The sequence below is a fragment of the Anabrus simplex genome, chromosome 5, assembly GCF_040414725.1.
Source record: "Anabrus simplex isolate iqAnaSimp1 chromosome 5, ASM4041472v1, whole genome shotgun sequence".
Lineage (NCBI taxonomy): Eukaryota > Metazoa > Arthropoda > Insecta > Orthoptera > Tettigoniidae > Anabrus > Anabrus simplex.
Window position 1 is genome coordinate 113,026,002 of NC_090269.1, and position 24,467 is coordinate 113,050,468.

At 41.4% G+C, this 24,467-nt stretch overlaps 1 protein-coding gene across 1 annotated transcript; it reads right to left on the reverse strand.

Moving 5' to 3' along the window:
• Window positions 1-420: 420 nt before the first annotated feature.
• LOC136873827 (hemolymph lipopolysaccharide-binding protein) lies at window positions 421-23,310 on the reverse strand. Its single transcript, XM_067147087.2, has 5 exons — window positions 23,164-23,310; window positions 20,026-20,173; window positions 17,468-17,606; window positions 9,883-10,155; window positions 421-821 (listed from the first exon to the last, which is right to left on the reverse strand). Exons 2-5 carry the CDS (start codon window positions 20,170-20,172, stop codon window positions 658-660), a joined length of 723 nt encoding a protein of 240 aa, XP_067003188.2. The 5' UTR covers window position 20,173; window positions 23,164-23,310; the 3' UTR covers window positions 421-657.
• Between the last annotated feature and the right edge of the window lie 1,157 nt (window positions 23,311-24,467).

A 24,467-nucleotide genomic window follows, 5' to 3' on the forward strand; every position in this document is an offset into this window, starting at 1 on the left:
TGTAATATCTGAGGTACCCTATTGCTGGAATGCAGTGGTGACGGTTTCGATTTGATACCGAGCTGTTTCAGGAAATTTGGGATATCCATTTATAGCAGGTCATTTCCAGACCATCGAGTCGCTAGCGGTCATCTACTTAATGGTCCAGGCTTCAGTCCGATAGGTGACAAGGGAGGGGGGGATGATTTGAGTATCCGGAGTAGTTGAGCTACTTGTTGGTAGCGATTGTTGTATCTTCCCATTACCGTCGACTTCCTTGCCACTGTATTACGTCTGCAGATTTGAGGTTCGCAGTGCCTTATAATTGTTTTATTTTTATTTTTTCATAAAAAATGCCTTCCTACATAGTTGATTTTAATTCGTGTAGTTTCAAGGATATAATATACAAACATCAACCTACCACTCATAAACGAACACCAATGGACATCCAGTCTGAGTTTTATTTTGCTTTGTACAGCCTTGAGCATGTAAACTCAATCAAAAGAAACTTCACTCTAAATGACTAATTTGTAAAAAGTACTCCAGTCTTCGTCTGTGTGTAAGGCGTATGCCTTGTCGTCACATAATTACCCTCAGATATCTCTTTATGACGGATAGAGGAAATCACAATAATTCCATATAAATATTAAGTCTAAGGTGAGTTTAAAGTCAACACTGTCACCAAAACTCTTGCTCGCAGAAGAAAGTCAGCTTCAAACTGCATGTAATGTCATTGAGGCCGCCGTTCCGGTGGATGGAGCCGCAATTTTCGTTACCCCCTGCGTTGTCAGGCTGTACCGAGTGCGACCATCGTGTAAACCCAGTCTCGTTGATAGGCTGACCTGTAACAACAACAGCAATAATAATAATAATAATAATAATAATAATAATAATAATAATAATAATAATAATAATAATAATAATAATAATAATAATAATAATAATAATAATAATGGACTGGACAAAGAAGCACTTCAGGAGCGTGTACGCAAACTGGGAATAGCCTACCAAACATCCCGCACAATCTACAATAAAAAATGCCTTTCCCAAAACACCAAGATACGTCACTATGAAACAGTTCTGAAGCCAGTAGTTCTATATGCAGCCGAAACCCTGTCTCTAAATGCCAACAAAGGACTCCTTGAAGAACTGGAGAAAAAAGAACGCAACATTGTGAGAGGAATCTTGGGATCAAAGTACAGAAATGGAATCCATCAAAAGAGATCCAACGAGGAAGTCTACAGCAAAATAGAGAAAATTACAGACACAATCAGAAAAAGACGGACAGGATTTTACGGTTATCTGACAAAAATGGACGGGAGAAAGTTAACTAAAGAATCCTTTCACTTTTTTTATTCAAACCCCAAAACCACAATTCCCTGGTTTAGAAATACCAAAGAAGACCTGCAAATGCTACATATCTCAGCTGAAGACGCCCTTAACAGAGATCGCTTCCGCAAGAAAGTATTGACGAACGGGCTAAATCGAGACGAGCAACTGAAGAGAAGGACAGAGGAGCGTAAGCAGGCCCACTCACAAAGAATGAGGGAAATTTGGGCTCTAAAGAAGGCCAAGTTCAGTGTCAAATGCAACAAGACTTAACGTGGTCCTTGATGATCCCAGCGAATTATCTAATAATAATAATAATAATAATAATAATAATAATAATAATAATAATAATAATAATAATAATAATAATAATAATAATAATAATAATAATAATAATAATAATAATAATAATAATAATTCTCTAGACAGCATCTCCACCTTGACGATTGTTATTCATGCGGGCGAGGGGGCTTGTGTGTTTACGTGATCTTCATCGCTGTGACGGCTGGAGTTTAAGCTCCTGCTAGGGCCACCCAAGACACATCTCTTTCCTTGGAAGTCTAACAGGGGAATATCAAAAGCTAAAAGAGCAAACCTCGACAAAAACAGTCTCCAGCTTTGTGAGAGCAATCAAAGTACAAACAAGTCTGTTTCCGATGCTGGGGGCGGCTGTGCTTGTAGGGGTTGGAGCCCTGCCAGTAGGAACTTATCCCGCTCACCCATTTTGCTTTATAATGGAGGATAAGTAAAGTAAAATGATGAAATCATTTGTGGCGATAGGGTATTGCGGACTCGTATCCTTCAGAACCGACGTTTTACAGAACCGACGTTTTATGGCCAGTCTGGAATGGATGATGCTGAAGCAGCACCTCACTCTATGGAACCACAAGAAATGGACACGGACTGGAATCGGAAGTGAGAACTTCACCAGCACACATTCTAAACCCAGCTGCTGAAGATGTTGCTGAGGATATCACTCCAGCAGGCCACAGGTGAACACGAGAAAACTGGGCAAGTGAAATTGTAACGTTCCAGACGTCACAGTGTAATTATGTTAATTTTATTATGTGTAATTAATTCAGGAATTTAACGTCATGATATTTATCTTGGTATGTAATTGTATTATAATTCATGGTTGATCATTTGCTCACTATCATTTCATTACTTTGTAACTACGACTTGTAAACGAGGGCTGAATATCCTAATATTCACTTAGATTCTTGCGACATTCCTTTAAATTTAACTTGCAGTAGATTTCCTCTATCTTGCCACATTACCGAGGAAGAAGGAAGGACAAATTTAGACATCAAATTCTGGGAAAAGCGGGCACGTGTTCAAGCGTTGTAACGACAGCTACCGTATTTCGACCAGAATAATTCAAACTGATCACCGCCTATATTTTCAAAGGAGCGTCATGTTGCCATGGATACTGAGTGAAAGGGCTAATAGAAGAACAGTTGAGATCTTGGTTGGGACCCATCAACTCTAATATCTGGAGTGGGGAGAGACGTGTCAACTGATTGGACCACGTGTAGCGACCTGTAATTAGAGCCAGAGAAGGTTATAAAAGGGCGTGTTGGAGCTCTTGGCTTCATTCTGCATTCGTTATTATTAATCTTCTTGATTCTTCGATCTTGTATTCGCTGTAGGTCTGAGAACTTGTCTTATGGTTGTTGTACCATAGTGGACTAGTGTGATAGTTTATCACTTCTACATTAATTACTTCGTTACCACGACGTGGTACTTAGGAATTTCTGAATGAGGGGTGTATAGCCACTCTCATCAGGAAGTACGTACAGCTCGGCTACTAGACCGGTTTGTACCAGTCTAAGACAATAGGTAGTATTAAACTAGATAGAAATGAAACTTCAGGGCACATTTTCAGTAAAGTTGGAAGGATTATTAACTGAGTATCCTCTCCACATAACCCAAGGAGGTTTTTCTAACTATGACTTAGGGCTCATCTCCAATATATGGGATAGAGCATAATAGGGAGTGTTAGTGTCGAAGCCATCTTCCAATTAGTGGTCGGTGCACTTAGCAAGGCAGGAATGGTACTTAGCTGCAGATGAAGATATCTCAAAGACGACCGGTGATGTTCCAGCTACAAGGATGGAAGCTTTCCAAGGACCAGCAGAACAAGACTACATGGTGAGCAAGCGAGTTAAAAATATTGCAAGTTTTCGCGAAGTAGAGTCATTCAACTTTTTGTTAAATTCATTTCCTATTTTAAATTCAGTTCTCGTTAAACCGTCGTCATTTATATTCAATATAATAAATAGTATTTTTCTAGTTCACTTTAATCAATCTGCCTTAATTAGCCTTTTGATTTCTAATTCTCCTGCTTAATGATTAGTGCACTTTCACCCCACCCCTGTGATAAGAGTCCGTCCAAGCTTGATTATAAATTTTTATCTTTAAGTCATCAACTTAAAGATTGGCGCCCTTAGCTTGCATGGTTGCATTTCTCGTTCAATGATTGTTCTCCGAAAGTGGAAGTCACATAAATGCCGCTCCAACGTAGGGCGAGAAAATCATTAAGTACGGAGCAGTTAATGACAGTAACGATATCAGAATTCGTATTATGGGCAAAATTTGGATATCCACGTTGCATTAGGAGTGTTTGATTGTGGGGAGGGTCATGGCTGATCAGACGAAAGAGGAGAGGATGTTGCGCAGTGGACGGGCGATAAAAGGCAATAACGTATTGAGTTCAGAGGAAGAGTTGTGCAGTCTAGTAGAGGAAATTGAAGATAGAAGTGTAAGTAGTATGGAGAGTGAAGGCAAACAGAAAGAAGTCGGTATGGAGTCAGATGATAGTAGGATGGGGAGCGAAGCGGAAGTAAACACTAACAATGAAAGTAATAATAATGATCAGTTAATGGAAATGATGCAGTTAATGTCAAGTAAAATAGAGGATAGTAAATCTGAAATAAAAAATGAAATGGAACAAAATAAATTTGAAATAAAAAAGGAATTGGAACAAACTAAATCAGAAATCAAAAATGAAGTAGAAAAAACTAAACGAGAATTAAGTAAGGCATTGAATGAACACAAGGTAGAAGATAATAAAAGGATGGACGAACATAGCAAACTGTTACAAGAATTATTTAAACAAAATGAAAGATTTAACAAGCAGATAGAGGAACAGAAAGAGATAACTAAGCAAAACAAACAAGAGGTAGAAAAGAAATTTGTAGAGCAGAGGAGTGAGTTGTTGGAATTAATGGGGAAGGAAAACAACTCTACTAGGGAGAAAGTAATGAGGCAGGTCACTAGTATTGATAAGAGAGTTGAGACTCAAAGAGGGGAAATACGGGTATTCAAAGACCACGTCCAACAAGAGATAGACACAGTAAAGCTTAGAATAGAAGATGAGACTCGGGCAAGTGAAGAAAGGTTTGCGATAGCTGAAGAGAATAAGATTGAAATTAGGACATTGAAAGAGAAGCAGGTTAATTTGGAGAGCGAAATTGATAGGAGAGACAAAGATGTAGAATGCCGGATGGAGAAAGCAGAAAATCAGTTAAAACAGGTGGCAAAGGATAAACAGGTTTTCACGGGAAAGCAATGTCTAGGAAATAGCTACATTAGGGAAATTGAACTACCTAAATTTAATGGGAAACAAACGAACCCGCTAGATTTCCTTAAGATGATAGAAAAACGATTTGAAAAGCGTCTAGAGGAAGGGTCTATGGACTGGGAAGACGTTATGGAAAATATTGACAATGCTTTTGTAGGAGAAACTCGGTCTTGGTTCATGGTATATAGGCAAACGATGACGAACCTGAAAGAATTCAGAAATAAGTTTAGAGAGAAATTCTGGAATGAAGCGATACAAGCTCGGGAGAGAGAAAGGGCGGTATTTGGGAGGTACAAACAGCATGAGGGAGTCACTATGACCGAATACTTCCTGGCCCATGTCATGATTTGTCAGAACTTAGATGGTATAACCGAGGGGTCTGATGTAGTAAGACTACTTTTGAGACATTTTCCGGACAGGGTGAGAGAAGCGGCCTGCATGCAAAGAGTTGGTACTATTCAGGAGATGGAGAACCTACTAGGCAGTTTTGATGCTTTAGGTAACCTTAGGAGTAGAACGGAGAATATACAGAGCTTTAGTCATCACAACGGAATGAGACATAACGGAAGAACACAGAATCACGAAGCTCGCAATCAGTTCAGACCTCAGCATAACAGTAGGAGCGGAGCACCTGAATATAGGACAGGAAATTCCCAACTGGGGCCAGAGCAATGTACTAATGAGTCCAACGTCAATACACAAAGGGAACCTTTAAACTAACTAGAGGCTGTAATCTTAGGTCAGAATTCCAGCCTAGTACGAAGGTAGCGAAGTGTCTTGTCATGAAAGGGTTATCATATGACCTAGATGTTAGAGACGATTTGTTGTATGAACCCGAGCAGAATAATGGAGATTCAAGTAATAAAGTAGTCAATCCCGTTGTTAAATTGAAAGTTTGGGGGGCGTGGGTTAAAGTTTTTATTGATTCTGGTAGCCAAATATCATGTATTAGTTCTCAGTGGTATGAGTCATTAGTGAAACAGGGTATTCAGTTGGAGGAAATGCCTGTTAAGTCTACTTTCATCATTACGGCTGTTGGAAAGAGGTCTAAGCAAATTTGTAAACAAGTAGCTGTTCCGATCTGTATTAATAATTTTATTAGCGTTCAGATATGTTTGGTAATTCCGCATTTGATATTTGATCTTATCTTGGGATCTGACTGGTTAACGTTAAAATTGGCTCAGTTAAATTACAACGATTCAGTGCTAAATTTGAGGTGGAATAATGAGGATATCAAGGTCAAGTTTGAGGAGGAAATTGATAGGAAAACGGAAGGTAGTACAGTGTGGAGAATGAGAGAGGTTTCTAAAGTTAATGAAGAGGCTAGTGAGGGCCTAAAGTTGTGCCAGTTGTGGATTAATGAGGATAAAATATGTGGCTTGAAAAAAGCCGTAAGTAGAAATCAGTTAAATGAAGTCCAGAAGGACAAGTTATTTTGAAGTGTTATGTGAACACATGGAGATTTTCTCTGAGAAACCTGGTGTTACCCATCTGTACGAGCATTCTTTTTCTGTGCTGGATAAGAGTCCATTTAGCGGACCGCGGTATCCGATACCACACAAATATGCCATAGCCGTAGAGGATCAAATTCAAGCTATGTTAGCAGACGATGTGATTGAATTATCAAACAGTCAATACGTTAATCCCTTAATTGTTGTACCTAAGTGTGATGGATCAATACATCTGTGTATTGAATGCGAGAGCGTAGTGAATGGTTCATATAACAGTAGTTTACGGAGATACCTGTCGTGTGAGGTGGCTGAACTGGATTGTGAGATATAGGTCAGTAACTCGGGGAAGTTGCTACCTGTTATGTCAGACTACGACGGAATGAGTTTACCTCTCATTGTGGTGGTATTTCCTAGTTGTGTTTGTAAACAAGGGAGGTGTTTGTGTGTAGCGGTAGATTTACGCTCGTTCATTGACAATAGATCATCTGTTTTCTGTATGTGAGGCCATGAAATTTTATATCTTATCTGTTTTCTGAGATGTTACCGAAGGCTAATGAAAGCTGACGACGGCAAATAATTAATCTTCCCGTATGTGCATTTCTAACTTGCAATAATTTTACCGTGAGCTTAAATCGCGTGTGTATTCGTGTGAAGTGTATTGCATCCTGCTTCAAGATAAGGTTGAAACATTCGAGAGAGTGATTAAGGTGTGAATTGGTTGTATGATTTGTTTTCCATAGTTTTAATGTAAAAGATTGGAAGAGAACGTGTTACTGCTATCTAGCAAAGAATGTCGGAAAGATGGAGAGTAAAAGGACTAATAGACACTCGGGAGAGTTTGTAATCTGAATTGTATATATATTATGTTATATTCTCAAAGATAATCTTGTTTTTAAAAAAATGGAAAGTTGCTCATGTTGGGCATAATTTAGTATCTAAACCTCAAGATGAACTGAAATAACAGACATTCGCAATGGTAAGCAGTCTAAGAGTGAGATGGAGACAGTGAGATATAATTAATTGTATGAAAATAATGTCGCTCGTAATGGGCAGGTAATAGAGGTATTTCATGTCAATGTGGGAGTAAGTGTGTGAGTTCTCAACTCATGTGATATTTGTTAAGAACTCATGGGGGCGTATGTAACTTTCCAGACGTCACAGTGTAATTATGTTAATTTTATTATGTGTAATTAATTCAGGAATTTAACGTCATGATATTTATCTTGGTATGTAATTGTATTATAATTCATGGTTGATCATTTGCTCACTATCATTTCATTACTTTGTAACTACGACTTGTAAACGAGGGCTGAATATCCTAATATTCACTTAGATTCTTGCGACATTCCTTTAAATTTAACTTGCAGTAGATTTCCTCTATCTTGCCACATCACCGAGGAAGAAGGAAGGACAAATTTAGACATCAAATTCTGGGAAAAGCGAGCACGTGTTCAAGCGTTGTAACGACAGCTACCGTATTTCGACCAGAATAATTCAAACTGATCACCGCCTATATTTTCAAAGGATCGTCATGTTGCCATGGATACTGAGTGAAAGGGCTAATAGAAGAACAGTTGAGATCTTGGTTGGGACCCATCAACTCTAATATCTGGAGTGGGGAGAGACGTGTCAACTGATTGGACCACGTGTAGCGACCTGTAATTAGAGCCAGAGAAGGTTATAAAAGGGCGTGTTGGAGCTCTTGGCTTCATTCTGCATTCGTTATTATTAATCTTCTTGATTCTTCGATCTTGTATTCGCTGTAGGTCTGAGAACTTGTCTTATGGTTGTTGTACCATAGTGGACTAGTGTGATAGTTTATCACTTCTACATTAATTACTTCGTTACCACGACGTGGTAATTAGGAATTTCTGAATGAGGGGTGTATAGCCACTCTCATCAGGAAGTACATACAGCTCGGCTACTAGACCGGTTTGTACCAGTCTAAGACAATAGGTAGTATTAAACTAGATAGAAATGAAACTTCAGGGCACATTTTCAGTAAAGTTGGAAGGATTATTAATTGAGTATCCTCTCCACATAACCCAAGGAGGTTTTTCTAACTATGACTTAGGGCTCATCTCCAATATATGGGATAGAGCATAATAGGGAGTGTTAGTGTCGAAGCCATCTTCCAATTAGTGGTCGGTGCACTTAGCAAGGCAGGAATGGTACTTAGCTGCAGATGAAGATATCTCAAAGACGACCGGTGATGTTCCAGCTACAAGGATGGAAGCTTTCCAAGGACCAGCAGAACAAGACTACATGGTGAGCAAGCGAGTTAAAAATATTGCAAGTTTTCGCGAAGTAGAGTCATTCAACTTTTTGTTAAATTCATTTCCTATTTTAAATTCAGTTCTCGTTAAACCGTCGTCATTTATATTCAATATAATAAATAGTATTTTTCTAGTTCACTTTAATCAATCTGCCTTAATTAGCCTTTTGATTTCTAATTCTCCTGCTTAATGATTAGTGCACTTTCACCCCACCCCTGTGATAAGAGTCCGTCCAAGCTTGATTATAAATTTTTATCTTTAAGTCATCAACTTAAAGATTGGCGCCCTTAGCTTGCATGGTTGCATTTCTCGTTCAATGATTGTTCTCCGAAAGGGGAAGACACAAAATTAACAAATACCTCTATCGTACCTACTTACAATTTCGCATAGTAACAGAAAGATTCACAGAGGACGTTTAGTCAGTAGGCAACGTATAACATGTCTTTGAGCACACATATATCGAATACCGACATTTGGTACCGGTGAGCAAGCCCAGCTTACCGAGACTGATAAATAAGTAGAAGACGAAGGAAATGCTGGATGATTTTAATGAAGCCGTGGCAACCAAAATCTATGAGAACGATGACCTCCAAAATATCAATGACCTCTTTCTTGCTTGAACTGCTCTATTATCAACCCATTTCAGTTAGGAGTGAAACAATCAAGAAAAACCCATTAAAGAGAACTGGAAATAATCCAAAGAAAAGCAGCTCGATTTGTTCTGGGTGATTTCCAACTAAAGTGTAGCGTTACGAAAATGTAGCAAAGTTTGGGCTGGGAAGACTTGGGGAAAAGGGGACGAGCTGCTCGACTAAGTAGTATGTTCCGACCTGTCAGTGGAGAGATAGCGTGGAATGACATTAGAAGACGAATAAGTTTCAGAGATGTTTTTAAAAGTAGGAAAGATCACAATATCAAGATGAAGTTGGAATTCAAGAGGACAAATTGAAGCAAATATTAGTTTATAGGAAGAGGAGTTAAGGATTGGAATAATTTACCAAGGGATATGTTCAATAAATTTCAAAATTCTTTGCAATTATTTAAGAAAAGATTAGACATACAACAGATAGGGAATGCCCTAAATGCAGCTCACTGGCGACTGATTTCATTTACTGAACACTTTCGGTTTTTAGATATTTTCAAACTGTACAAACTTCTCCAATAACATTCTTGACAACGCAGGGGTACCATTCCATGGACAAAGTTCCTCTGGAAAAAGTTATTTAGCTTAATTCTGGCATGTGTATTGAATAATCGTACTTACCAAAAATAGTTACATGGTATCCTTCTTGAAACCTATCGTGGAATCCGATGAAGGCGTAATTGTTATTGGACGATTTCAACGTATTCTCTGGTTTCAGGGCAAATAACTCTTTCAGAACATCAGACTCCCTCTCTGAGTTGATGACAGCCAGATGAGCTCCCTCTCTGGCGCACGCGGCTCGAGCATCGGTCCATGTCTGGGGTGTGGTGTGGAACTTATATCGTCCGACTCCAGGGATGTTCTCATACCCTGGTCCAGCCAATGCAGGAGGAGCTGTACGGAAACAGGCAATGAGTGGATCACAGGTCTGGCCGTACAAAATATGAAATAACTGTTTGGTTTAGAATGATAAACTTCCCAATTAATATCATGTTCTTCTTCCTCTACTGCTTTTCCCACACCGGTGGGGTCGCGGGTGCGAACTGCGTCGCACATGTGGATTTGGCCCTGTTTTATGGCCGGATGCCTTTCCAGACACCAACTCTATGTGTAGGGATGTAATCACTATTGCGTGTTTTTGTGGTGGTTGGTGGTGTAATGTGTTGTGTTAATATGAAGAGGAAAGTGTTGGGATCCCCGACCCGGCCGGGAATCGACCCCGGGACCCTTTGATCCGAAGGTCTCAACGCTGACCAATCAGCCAAGGAGTCAGACAAACTTTCCAAGTAACATAAATTAAAAAATAAATATAATATGCAACAATTGAAGTTATGGTGAGAAACACCCGGCTTGCGGTAAAACATTCAATATTGAGATTTTTTGTCCTTTTGATCATTTATGATATAGAGAAAAAGGCGTTCTTTTAAATCTCTCAAACAAGTAGATTATGAACACGGCTAGGACTTTGATGACCTGTCATCTTTTAATTGGTTCACAACAGACATGAAATGGCGTATGGCTTTTAGTGTCGGGAGTGTCCGAGGACATGTTCGGCTCGCCAGGTACAGGTCTTTCTATTTGACTCCCGTAGGCGACCTGCGCGTCGTGATGAGGATGAAATGATGATGAAGACTACACATACACCCAGCCCCCGTGCCAGAGAAATTAACCAATGCTGGTTAAAATTCCCGACCCTGCCAGGAATCGAACCCGGGACCCTCTGAACCGAAGGCTAGTACGCTGACCATTCAGCCAACGAGTCGGACACAACAGACATTGTTAACTTCTATAGAAATCCTGATCATAGTTCCCACATTGTAGAAAAGGTCATTTATTAGATCATTTATTTGCTAGTGGCTTTACGTCGCACCGACACAGATGGGTCTTATGGCGACGATGTGATAGGAAAGGGCTAGGAGTTGGAAGGAAGCGGCGTGGCCTTCATTAAGGTACAGCCCCAGCATTTGCCCGGTGTGAAAATGGGAAACCACAGAAACCCATCTTCAGGGCTATCGACAGTGGGATTTGAACCCACTATCTTCCGGATGCAAGTTCACAGCTGCGCGTCCCTGACCACGCGGCCAACTCGCCCGGTAGGTCATTTTTTCTCATTTTGTATTTTCAGATAATTTTCTAAACTTATACATAATTATTTGGTCATTTTATGGAATTAATTAGCCTGTTTTATACTTTTTGAGTCATTTTCTGTGCTAGTTGTTTTACGTCGCACCGACGCAGATAGGTCTTACGGCGACGATGGGACAGGAAAGGGCTAGGAATGGGAAGGGAGCGGCCGCGGCCTTAATTAAGGTACAGCCCCAGCATTTGTCTGGTGTGAAAATGGGAAACCACGGAAAACCATTTTCAGGGCTGCCGACATTTGAGTAATTTTCTCACATGTTTGAGGACTTTGAAGCATTTACAAGTGTGGTATTGGATATTATCGCAACATTAAGACTTTTTTGTTTGTTTTGTCTTGTTCTTCTGATTTTACCGACTCAATCGACCACATCACAGAAAAACTGAATTTGCAGTATTAAACAGTGGGCTGAAATGTTAACCAGTATTTATGTTGAGTGTCCCGAGTTCGATTCCCGGCCAGGTCGGGGATTTTAATGGCGTCTGATTATTTCTTCTGGCCCGGGGACTGGAAGTTTGTGTTTGTCCCAACACTTTCTTCTTCATATTCACACAACACAACACACTACCAACCACCACAGAAACACGCAATAGTGATTACATCCCTACACATAGAGTTGGTGTCTGGAAGGGCATCTGTCCGTAAAACAGGGCCAAATCCACATGTGCGATACAGTTCGCACCCGCGACCGCACAGGTGTGGGAGAAACGGCAGAAGAAGAAGAATATCCATTAAATTTAAGTTAGTATAGAATGACTCCGTCTGTTTGCATTTGCTTGTGTGTTGAAATTATGTCAACAACAACAACAACAACGTAAATATGCGCTATACCAGTTCGAATGGCATTGATAGTAACATTTAATTTACAATTTATATGTCCTTTTAAAAGTTCGGATCAGTTTACTGGTTTTTACCGTCATTTTAATGATTATTTTTCAAAAATGTTTAAGTCTTCAAAATCCTGGTCATGGTTATGAGACTCAAAATAACTAAAATGCACTTTAAGAGGACATGCATACTTTTACCGATTTCCATATTTATGCCTATGACTCCCGAAATGTTACATACAGATTTCTGAACGCATCCTCGTACTCTTCGATAATGCGCAATCTTAATGTTGATAAAAATGACAACATCCGAATTTCTTGTTTGTATTTTTGTAATCTCTTTTTAGCCTTATTTTTGTTGTACTTTCGGATCATTTTTACGGAAAACTGTTATGCTGGTCCGCAACCGTATAGTCTGTCTTATGGTTGGTGGTCAACTGAAATTAGCGGCCGTTGAAGGCTGGCCATAACCGAGAACCATACAGGGTCTCGCTTATAAATCCAGACCGAACGCATGGTGTTTCTACTCTGCGGTACGGCAGCTGGTTCACCCGAACTTATGTCGCGCGCGGCCGCCTTGCTTTAAGCGTGTATATAATTGTATATGAAATCCTACTTTATAAAAGATACTGGAAGTATCATCTTTCCTAGGTTATACAGGCATTGTATCTGGTGACCACATTCTGGCTAACGCGAGTGAGTTCTGCGACTGTAATGTTTCTAATTTCATTCGTAAAGTTTTGTATCAGTTCCTCCAATATGTAAGGATTTGTTCGACACACTTTTCCTTTCAGTTTACCCCACAAATAAAAATCACACACTGTTAGATCTGGAGAACGAGGGGAAACAGTCCAGCGCTGATCACTTTGTCTGCAAACACTTCCGAGATTGTAAGAAGGGGATCTTCTGCTGTATGAGCAGTGGTTAAATCTTGTTGAAACCACCCACGCGATTCTTCTTCCGTTAACTGATGAAAGAACGGCATCAATATGTCATCTTGATACCTATCTGCACTTACTGTCGCCTGGAAAGAAAACGGCCGAATTATTCGTCTTGCACTGACAGCACACCGAACACCAATCTTCCTGTCATAATGAGGGACATCATAATCACCATTAGGACTTTCTGCACACCAATAGCGAGAGTTATGACTGTTCACACGACCGTTAAGAAGTGCCGCACCATGTTAACAGCTGACATTCAGAATGGCGACTCATGCTTGCCAGGTCAAACACGTGCAAGCTGCTTGCAAAGTCAACAACAATGGGCCCGCTTCCCATACTGACGCTGCCGTAGCTCAGAGTACAAACACCATGCATTCGGTATGGGTTTATATGAGAAACCCTGTATAAAACATTTGGCCATTTGATTTTCCCTTAGGAAAATTTGACACCATTTCTCTCGCTAATTATATCGACTGCAGTTCTATGAAGATAACAAGTCTGAATTCATGTATAACTAGCAGTTTCCCGCTCCGCCCGCAGTGTACAAAGTTGTTCGTTACTATCCTCACGGATGTATTTGCAAAGTTTCGAGTTAATGAAATAAAGCACATGATCTGCTATGATAAGAGAATGTAATATTATGTCAACAAAACACTTGAAAATACGCCACACAAAGAAATTGAATTAAACGTTCCTTGGAACAACACTACGCGCCGAACTGTTAAAAAGTCCTTCAAAGATCTTCGTCATCGAGACAAATGTACTCATAACTTTTCTCAGAATCTACCTATTTAAGTATTTATTACCTCAAAAGAAAGCGCTTGATCTACTGAGTGTTTTTAGATTAAAACGAACTGCGTACCACAATTAGAACAAAATATATGATTGCTTCAATGAGAAAAAATGTTGAAGAAATGAGACGTCAAATTGAATGTGCACTCATAACTTTCCTCAGAATCAAATACAGTAGAGACAATACACGACACTTACGGATTTCGCCTTGCTAAAATGGGAGACAATTCGACGGTGACGCTCCTAGTGACTTGACCTGAACAAATCGCGCTAAATTCAAATATCAATGGAAATGTATATACGGAAATGGATAAATAAATTACGTCTAGAAAGACAGTGGTATTGAGATATTAACTTCGAAGTTGCTAAAGCAATTCTGGATAAATGAATGAAGAATTATTTAAAAGGTTATTATTCAAAGACTGAAATTAGACATATAAACAAGGTGTGAAATGGACTGCTGTGAAATGGCTTGATCTTTCATTTATGCATTACTTTTTTAGCTTTAGCATACCTGCCTGAAATCTTATGGTTGGATTTGTATTTTTTCCTCATTTAAAAACAATGTATCATCACATTAAGACATTGGTCAATAAAAATATCGGCACATTCCTTACACATATGATGCAATGAATTAACATTTAATAGCTGGACAATTTTCCTCTTAACATGAAGCCTACTAACAGAAAGAAAATCTATAAAATCCCGGCTTTAATCTGAGAAGAGGGATAAAAGAAAGAAAAGTTAGAAAATGTTGTCGATAGTGATGCTTTGAGGAATATTTACGTACAATTAGAGTAAAAATGTAACATACCCTTGGCTGTATAGTCGAGGATTTTTAAAGTCGCTGGCCTGGAAATGATCTGAACAGATCTTATAATTCTTATACAAGCGTAACGTCCCTTCTTTCTTGTACACTTTATCCAAATCGCTTCTGTGACATTTCAAAACCCACAGATCGCACCTACAACAAAACATCGGTATTGAAGGTTAACTGCTGCACTACAGAATAAAATATGCGTATTATATTTTAAGCCCGTTACAACATGGGTCGAGCAGGTCAGAAGATTATGAAGTACTATAAAAATCTCTGTCACTGGAAGAATATATATGCAAACACAATATTACTTACGTGTTCTTGTCACGAGGGAACCTGAAGAACGAGCGCGCATTTTTCTCTACTTCGTAATTACTGCAGCCAAACACAGCACATACCTTTCCCCTCATGTTGAGAGGAGATATCAAGGAATGACACACGCTACTATTTAATTATGTCAACTCACTGAAAACGCATAAATAACACCAAAAACTTCACACAAAAATACACGTGCTCTTATGACAGAATGAGTACCGTTCAGGTCTATCCGATAGAGTGAGCTCCAATAGCTGTCCCTCGATATCTCGCTCAGTGTCGTGTATTGTCTCTACTGTATTTGTCAGAATCAACCAATAGTTAAGAGCTGAAATAAAAGAGCTTGATCCACTGAGTGTTCTTAGGTCAAAACGAACTCAGTACCTCAATTAGAACCAAAGATAGGATTGCTTCAAAGAGACAAAAAATTGAAAAATCAAATAATTTGAGGAAGGCGGAAGTTAAGTGATTTATGGTACCTGATGACAAATCTGTGCGTGAATTCCTTTCAGTTTAAAAAATATGAGTGAAATCGACCGGATAGAATGGCCGGACTGACTGACTTAAGTTTTCATATTTTTTAAATATATAGATACGATTCATAGGCTGATCAAATCAGTGTCTAAAAGGATAAGGAAGGGATACCATTCTAATAGCTGCCTCTGTGGATCAGCGGTAGAGTGTCGGCCTCCGGATCCCAAGATAGCGGGTTCAAACCCGGCAGAGGTAGTCGGATTTTTGAAGGGCGGAAAAAAGTCCATTCGACACTCCATGTCGTGCGATGTCGGCATGTAAAAGATCTCTGGTGACACATTTGGTGTTTACCCGACAAAATTAATTTAATCTCAGCCATAGACGCCCAAGAGAGTTTCGGTTTACTCGGTCTGCCATCTAGTGGGGGCCTAGAGTAAAACGGAACGTCGAAATTGACGAGCAGACAGCCAGATGGCGTCAAATTCAAATGTCTGCACACGGTAGCTGAGGCCATACGATTATTATTATTATTATTATTATTATTATTATTATTATTATTAGCTGATAATTTTAGAGAACAATTTGGTTACTACACATTCAGCGGCTGCTCCACTTCTACAAAGACTGACAAAGACACTCTGTAATGGATGAATACTGTCTCAATGAATCGCCTGGAGTGTGTCCGACTCATGGTCCTCGGTTCGTGGTTTCGATCCCGCCCGAACAATAGATATTTTAGAGTGAGCAAAAATTGCGGCTCTCTAGATCATCGCATTTTGTAACACATAAAATGAATTCAAAATTTGTAGATAAGGAAAAAAGCAGACCTGCTATAACTCTTTGGCAGGTTTTACAAATGAAAGTCAAATTTCAGGTTTTGTAAATCAGAACGCGATCAAGATGGCCGCCGATGCAGATGCAAAACCTGCCAAATTTGACTGCCACTTGCAAAATCTGCTATACGTGAACTTCAGCTAATTGTCGTTCGAAAAATGTTTTGCTGAGATTATACAGACATTAACACTAAAATCAGCGGTTTTTCCTGATTTAAAGAAAAAAAATCATTAATTTATCTCTTGTGGACTAGCCGTAAGCCGGCCCCGTGCTGTAGGGGTAGCGTGCCTGCCTTTCAACCGGAGACCCCGGGTTCGATTTCCGGCCAGGTCAGAGATTTTTACCTGTATCTGAGGGCTATTTCGAGGTCCACTCAGCTTACATGATTACAATTGAGGAGCTATCTGACGGCGAGATGGCAGCCCTGGCCTAGAAAGCCAAGAATAACGGCGTGAGGATTCGTCGTGCTGCCCACACGACAACTCGTAGTCTGGAGGCCTTCGGGCTGAGCAGCAGTCGCTTTGTAGACCAAGGCGCTTCGGGGCTGTTGCGCTGTTGGAGTAGCCGTAAAACGTTCTTGGCAATTTCCTCCGGTACGTTGTTGTCCTCGTGTTACAAATCATTACTCACAATCTGAACGTCATCCGACAAAATTAATCCAGCCTTAGACACCATCTAAAAGGGTTCCCTTTAGCACTTCTAGATATCAGCATTAACAGAACTTCGAACTTCGCCTAGAACTCAACATTATATGATGAAATGAAAAAACGAAATGGCGTATGGCTTTTAGTGCCGGGAGTGTCCGAGGACAAGTTCGGCTCGCCAGGTGCAGGTCTTTTGATTTGACTCCCGTAGGCGACCTGCGCGTCGTGATGAGGATGAAATGATGATGAGGACGACACACACCCAACCCGTGTGCCAGCGAAATTAACCAAGTACGGTTAAAATTCCCGACTCTGCCGGGAATCGAACCCGGGACCCCTGTGACCAAAGGAGAACACGCTAACTATTTAGCCATGGAGCCGAACATATGATGAAATAAAATCTAGGAATATTTACTCACCTATTATAGTGGTTGATAGGCTGATGGACCCACTGGCTGCGTCACATCCACTTGTACTCTGGCCTACATCGATGGTATAATGTCCAGTCTGTAACTGGCCTTGTTCCAGGGTGGACGGAGCACTGTTGTCCACATTTAGCTGTAAATTACAATTACGAATTACTTTCAGAGAACACGATAATACACGCCGTATAGGCTACTATTCGGTATACCAAAACTTTCAACTAATAACATCGTACAGTGGGATAACAGAAACATACTTCTCGAATTCACAGTTCAAAATAAGTAAAATATGAAAATTTAACTTCATTTTTTAAATTGTGTGAGGGGAAGGGAATGAGGTGAGGTTAGAGGTGGAATCATTTAGCCGGGCTCAGTGGCTTCAACGATTGAGGCACTGGGCTTCTGACCCCAACTTGGCAGGTTCGATCCTGGTTTGGTCCGGTGGTATTTGAAGGTGCTCAAGTACGTCAGCCTCGTGTTAGTAGATTTACTGGCACGTAAAAGAACTCATATGGAGCACAATTTTGGCACCTCGGCGTCTCCGAAAACCACCAAAAGTAGTTAGTGGGACGTAAAAAACAATAGGCCTATTATCACCTTTCATGTCTGAAAGTAAGATACTTATTTTATGAAAAGCTGCCATTTTCTCGGCTAGGGACATTCATTGCATACAACTATGAGTACACACAATACACTGATCCTATCTTGGCGGCAGACCACAGCGGTGCCATGTTAGCCGACAGACTCGCGGCAGACCGTACGTCCAGCAGAAGATATGAACTCGCTTCTTTATGTCAAACATCTTTCTTAATCTGTAAACCCTCCAGGGTTGGTTTTCCCTCTGAATCAGCGAGGGATCCCACCTCTACCGCCCCAAGGGCAGTGTCCTGGAGCGTGAGACATTTGGTCTGGGGATAAAACTGGGGAGGAGGATCAGTACCTCGCCCAAGTGGCCTCACCTGCTATGCTGAACAGGGGCCTTGTGGGGAATAGGAAGATTGGAAGGAATGAGCAAGAAACTGGGAAGGAAGCGGCTGTTCGCTTAAGTTAGGTACCATCCCGGCATTTGCCTGGAGGAGAAGTGGGAAACCACGGAAAACCACTTCTTTTCAGCACTGGAGTGGGGCAGTGTTGATTGTTTATGTCGGGACACCATTTGTGCGTGCGTGTACACCCCTCCAGGCTTGCGCTACCTGATAACGTCCTGGGCTAACTGTCATAACAGCTGTTTCTCATGCACGCACAACTATCAGCTTGCGACCTTGACGTGCTTGCTATAGAGAATAATATGAATGAAGGTAAGCCCTGAGGGTTTAGACGGAAAATATTGGGTCAAAAAGACCGACTACCGCCTGTTGCCATTTCTTGATAGATGCAGTATTTTTGTATCCGTCTCTTGGCACAGGCCAGAGCAAAGTGTAGCTTCCACTGAAGTCCCAGTCTCATCCATGGCTGTGACAATATGGAAGCTGCTGGGGTGTGGGTGGTGCTGAGTAATGAATGACGACCAGTGCATCTTGTTCTGAAAGCTGTTGCTCATACATTCAGTCATGTTACAATAACACTTTCTGGCACAGTGAGGAAAATAGTGGCAAACTACCTCACTCCTCATCTTCCCTAGTACGCTTCGTTTGGGCTCTGCCATTGGTTTTTGCGGTTTCCCTAAAACTGCATAGCTTTTGGCCTATTTGAAGATCCAACCAGCCTCTGGGCTGCTGATCTAACAGACAGACAAAGACCGACTATAATTTCGCCCAGGAACCAGAGAACCATTACTTTTTATGCAGCATTTATTGTACAAGCCACTAGTTGCCGAAAATTCTGACAGACATTTTTTTGAGATTTAAAGCATCATAGAAATATCCATGTCCGCTTTTGTGGTGTAGTGGTTAGAGTGATTAGCTGCCACCCCCGGAGGCCCGGGTTTGATTCCCAGTTCTGCTACGAAATTTTAAAAAGTGGTACGAAGACTAGAACGGGGTCCACTCAGCCTCGGGAGATTAACTGAGTAGAAGGGGTTCGATTGCCACCACACCCATACTCGAAGTGGTATCCCACTTCTCCTCCAGCGAAATGCAGGGATGATACCTGATATAAGGCCATGGCCGCTCCCTTTCATCCTCATAGTCTATCCCTTCCAATCTTCCCATCCCCCACAAGGTCCCTGTTCAGCATAGCAGGTGAGGCCGCCTGGCGAGGTACTGGTCCTCCTTCCCAGCTGATCTCAAACTCAAAATCTCTCGCTCCAGAACACTGCCCTTCAGGCGGTAGAGGTAGGATCCCTCGTTGCGTCCGCGGGAAAATCCAACCCTGGAGCGTACACGGATTACGAATGTGCTCCTGGCAACCCATCCCAAAGGCAGTATTCTTTCCCTGTCATCCAGGCCAAAGCAGCTCATTCTGTTATTCCAGCTATAGGTGTTACCCACACTCCCAACTCCCATTCCAACATTCATGTCATAAAGAGGCATATCCATCTATCTATCTATCTATCTATCTATCTATCTATCTATCTATCTATCTATCTATCTATCATTTAGAAGCTCTTCACTTACCTTAGTAATCCAGTGGCCTGTTTCGTTCCTGTAGGTTTGAACCCTCAACTTCATATCGGATGCTCTACATTCTGAAGCCGTAGTCAGATGGCGGGCATCGATCGACAGCAGAGCGAGGATCAAAAATCTGATAAGCATGATATGCATTCTAAAAGAAAGAAACAAGGCACATTAACTATTCGAACTTCAGGTTCCGAGCGAATTGGCGGTGGGGTTAGGGGCGCGCAGCTGTGAGCTTGCATTCGGTGGGTTCGAGCCCCATTGTTGGCAGTCGTCAAGGCCGTTTTCCGTGGTTTCCCATTTTCAGACCAGGCTGTACTTTAATTAAGACCACGGCCACTTCTTTCACACTCCTAGTCCTTTCCTATCCCGTCGTTGCCATAAGACCCATTTGTGTCGGTGCGACGTAAAGCCAATTGAAAAAAGAAAAGCTTCAGGTCTTTTGATTATGACTCAAATTTGTAATCGCCCGGCTGAATGACTCAGAGAGTCGAACTCTGTCCTTCTGAGGCCAAGTCGGTGGGCTTGTATCGATAGATTTACCGGCATGTAAAAGAACTCCTGCAAGACAAAATTTCGGGACCTCGACGTCTCTAAAGTCCCTAAAAAGTTCTTGGAACTTGAAACCATAAAAAAAAAAAAAAAAAAAAAATCGTCTCGGCCGTCTATGCACCACTTTTGAAAATCTTTACAATATTTTTAGCCTTCTCTGCCTTCACTCACTGCCATTTTATTTTGATCCTTTCTCCAGCTTCCTTCGTATGCTCTTCCGTATAGCACCTCCCTTTTCTCATTAGCGTTTCCCCAGTCTCCTAATAATAATGGCGTATGGCCTACGGAGAGGCCTGGTGCAGGTCTTTTTCTAGTAGACGGCCTGTTAGGCGACCTGTATGTCTGTGAAGATGAGGGCCCTCCCTAGGATGATTTCTAATGTTGAATACGCCACACACATACCCAGTCCCCGAGCCATTGAAATTAACCAATTTAGGTTAAAATCCCCGACCCGGTCGGGAATCGAATCCGGGACCCTCTGAACCGAAGGCCAGTACGCTGACCATTCAGCCAACGAGTCGGACCCCAGTCTCCTGAAACCACGCGACTTTTTTACGAATTGTCTAAATTGATTTCTGTCCGTGATATAATCTTCCGGAACCCCCATCTTCGTCAAGTCCAACCTCACTTCACGAAACCATTTCAGGTCTGTACAGCAAACACTTATTATTATTATTATTATTATTATTATTATTATTATTATTATTATTATTATTATTATTATTCCGGTCTAGAAAGCCAAGCATAACGGCTGAAAGGATCCGTCGTGCTGACCACACGACTCCTCGTAATCTGCAGGACTTCGGGCTGAGCAGCGGTCACTTGATAGCCAAAGGCCCTTCAGGGCTGTTGCACCATGGAGTTTGGTTTGGTTATTATTATTATTATTATTATTATTATTATTATTATTATTATTATTAATACGTTGGCAATTATACCTATCAGTCTGATACATTTCTAGTGTGCAATTTGGGGTCATGCTTATAATTTAAATACACGTATAATGAGCTAGTTCGAGCCCTGTACAGTATAATTCGTGTACAGGCCTATTCAATTGGTGGCCCGCGAAACTTCTAAGACTAGTCCCTGGACAAAATACTTCAATATATATAGTAGGCCTAATGTATAAATATAAAAAGGAAGCGGCCGTGGCCTTAAATGAGGTACAGCCCCAGCATTTGTCTGGAGTGAAAGTGGGAAACCACGGAAAACCGTCTTCAGGGGTGTCGGCAGTGGGGTTCAAAGCCAACTTCTCCCGAATGCAAGCTCACAAATACGTGACGCAAACTATGCGGCCAATTTCCTTGGTGATACCCTTCCTACTGGGCGAGTTGGCCGTGTGGTTAGGAGCGCATAGCTGTGAGCTCTCAGCCGGGAGATAGTGGGTTCGGACACCACTGTCGGCAGCTCTGACGATTGATTTCCGTGGTTTCCTCATTTTCACACCAGGCAAATGCTGGGGCTGTACCTTAATTAATTCCTTCCCATTCCTAGGCCTTTCCTCTTCCATCGTTGCCATAAGATCTATCTGTGTCGGTACGACGTACAGCAACGAGCAATAAAAGATACCCTTCCTGATGCCAACCTCACAAGGTCAGCCGAGGAGCTAATGGAGGTGAAATGAATGATGGGGAATGAAATTGGCGGAGGAGGTGGAAGAAATCGGCTGGGACCTATGAATACGTACTGTCCCAGCATTTTCCTGGAAGTGAAAATGGGAAACCACGGAAAAACATTCTCAAGGCAGTTGACAGTGAGGTTCGAAGTCGCGCATCTTCGGAATGTAGAGCTCGGCTCCATAGCAGTAGCGCGTTAACAGGCGCGACTACTCCGTTCGGTATTATTATTATTATTATTATTATTATTATTATTATTATTATTATACGTGTATTTAATAATAATAATAATAATAATAATAATAATAATAATAATAATAATAATAATAATAATAATAATAATAATAATAATAATAATAATAATAATGTTTGTCCAACCCTTGTCCCGTTTCTCTACGGGCTCGGGTATGAGGTGGGATGAATCTGTCGTGGTTTGTTTTTATGACCGGATGCCCTTCCTGACGGCAACCCCATCAAAGGGGTTAATGAGATGAAGTGAATGTGAAAGGGCGAAACCCGGTGCCGGCACTTAGCCTACTCCTGTCGAATAGCACCCAGGAGTCTGCTCAAGGCTTAACGTCTCCATCCGACGGACGAATCACCATCAACAGCGTCATATGCCCTCACTCCATATGAGCACTGTGGAGAGGGTTGGAATTGAATCCAGAGTTTTGCACGCAATCCAGTGGTTAGACATTGTATAGCACCACCTCGACTACCCTGCCGGCCAACAAACGAGTGGTGAACATTTCTTCGACCAACGGGACTCGAACCGGCTAACCACGGAGTCAGACCGTTTAAGACTTCAACGTCTTAACGATCATGACTACCAGGTGGTACAATAATAATAATAATAATAATAATAATAATAATAATAATAATAATAATAATAATTTACTTCTTAAATAGCAGTAAGAGATAAGTAGGACTACTCTATAACCTAATAAATACTTTCATCACAGATACTTACCACACGTTGACTAGTTCACGAGTGGAGTGGACTCACAAACGTTACAGCAGAATACTCGTCCCTTTATACCAACTTGCTTGGCGGGTTTATTAACGTGGAGCCGATGACCTAACAAGTCTAAGAGGAAAGATTAGCAAGCGAATTCCCCGTGTGATTCCCCTATTCTCCTTGAGAATGAACGACAGCCAATCACAGACAGAACAATTCTATGATGAAGCTGGGTGGGCAAGTTTTAAGGAGAATCCTCGGCGCTGGCGCCTCTGAAGTGAACAGATGGACGAGATCGTTGTCAGTGAACCGTGGTGGTTCATTGTAAACATGTTATTGTTAATTTAAAGATACAGTACTGAGAAACAAGTTCGGAGAAAACTAACAACGTCGTCAGTAACCCTACAACAGTCCGGCTGGCCTCTGAGACCCAGCAGTATGAAATTTTGCAGTAACCCCAAGGCTTCAGCATTCAGAGGGCTGATCGTCTCTATACCTCCCTGTAATGGTCGCAGTTCTTATCTAGGAGCTTCATCAGTTAGTCTTCTTCTGTCACTTGCGCAAACTAGCAGTTGATCTCTGAGGTCGGGCCCGTACCTAATTCTGTCCGACACGCTGAAAAGGTTATTTTCTGTGGTTAAGTTTTAAAGTTCTAACCACGTTCATGTCTTCAATGAACAATATCATTCGTATTCCCATGAAGTTTTGAACATGCCAGCTTAAACTGGAAGGGTTTCAACATAAAAAATAGAGGAAATGTTATACGATGATAAGTTTGACGATTCAAACGTCTACCACGATTTTGTGATTACCAGTGATCGTGAATCCACCAGCTAATTTAGTGAAGGAAAGGAAGACATCAGAGATGCAACTATGACCAATTCCAGTGTTACGGTGATGACAAAGAATTCAAATGCAGATGGTTCTCGTTATGTTGTTGCTAAAGACAGAGAAAACTAAGGTATCTGACCCGGTTGGAACTTCTCTAAGTGTTATTTACATGTTGCATTTTGCTTGGCATATTGAGGTTTACTGCCGACCCCGCGGTGTAGGTGTAGCGTGCCTGCCTCTCACCAGAAGGCTCCGGGTTCGATTCCCAGCCAGGTCAGGGATGTTTACCTGCATCTGAGGGCTGGTTCGAGGTCCACTCAGCCTACGTGATTACAATTGATGAGCTACCTGATGGTGAGATAGCGGCCCCGGTCTAGAAAGCCAAGAATAACGGCCGAGAGGATTCGTCGTGCTAACAACACGACACCTCGTAATCTGCAGGCCTTCGGGCTGAGCAGCGGTCACTTGGTAGGCCAAGGCCGTTC

Excerpts from the sequence above, each read along its gene's own strand:
- LOC136873827 (XM_067147087.2), bottom strand. The coding sequence starts at position 20,172 with ATGCATATCATGCTTATCAGATTTTTGATCCTCGCTCTGCTGTCGATC. Across the intron at positions 17,607-20,025 it reads CAGGCCACTGGATTACTAAG|CTAAATGTGGACAACAGTGC; the intron begins GTAAGTGAAGAG and ends TGTAATTTACAG. Across the intron at positions 822-9,882 it reads ATACCATGTAACTATTTTTG|GTCAGCCTATCAACGAGACT; the intron begins GTAAGTACGATT and ends TTGTTGTTACAG.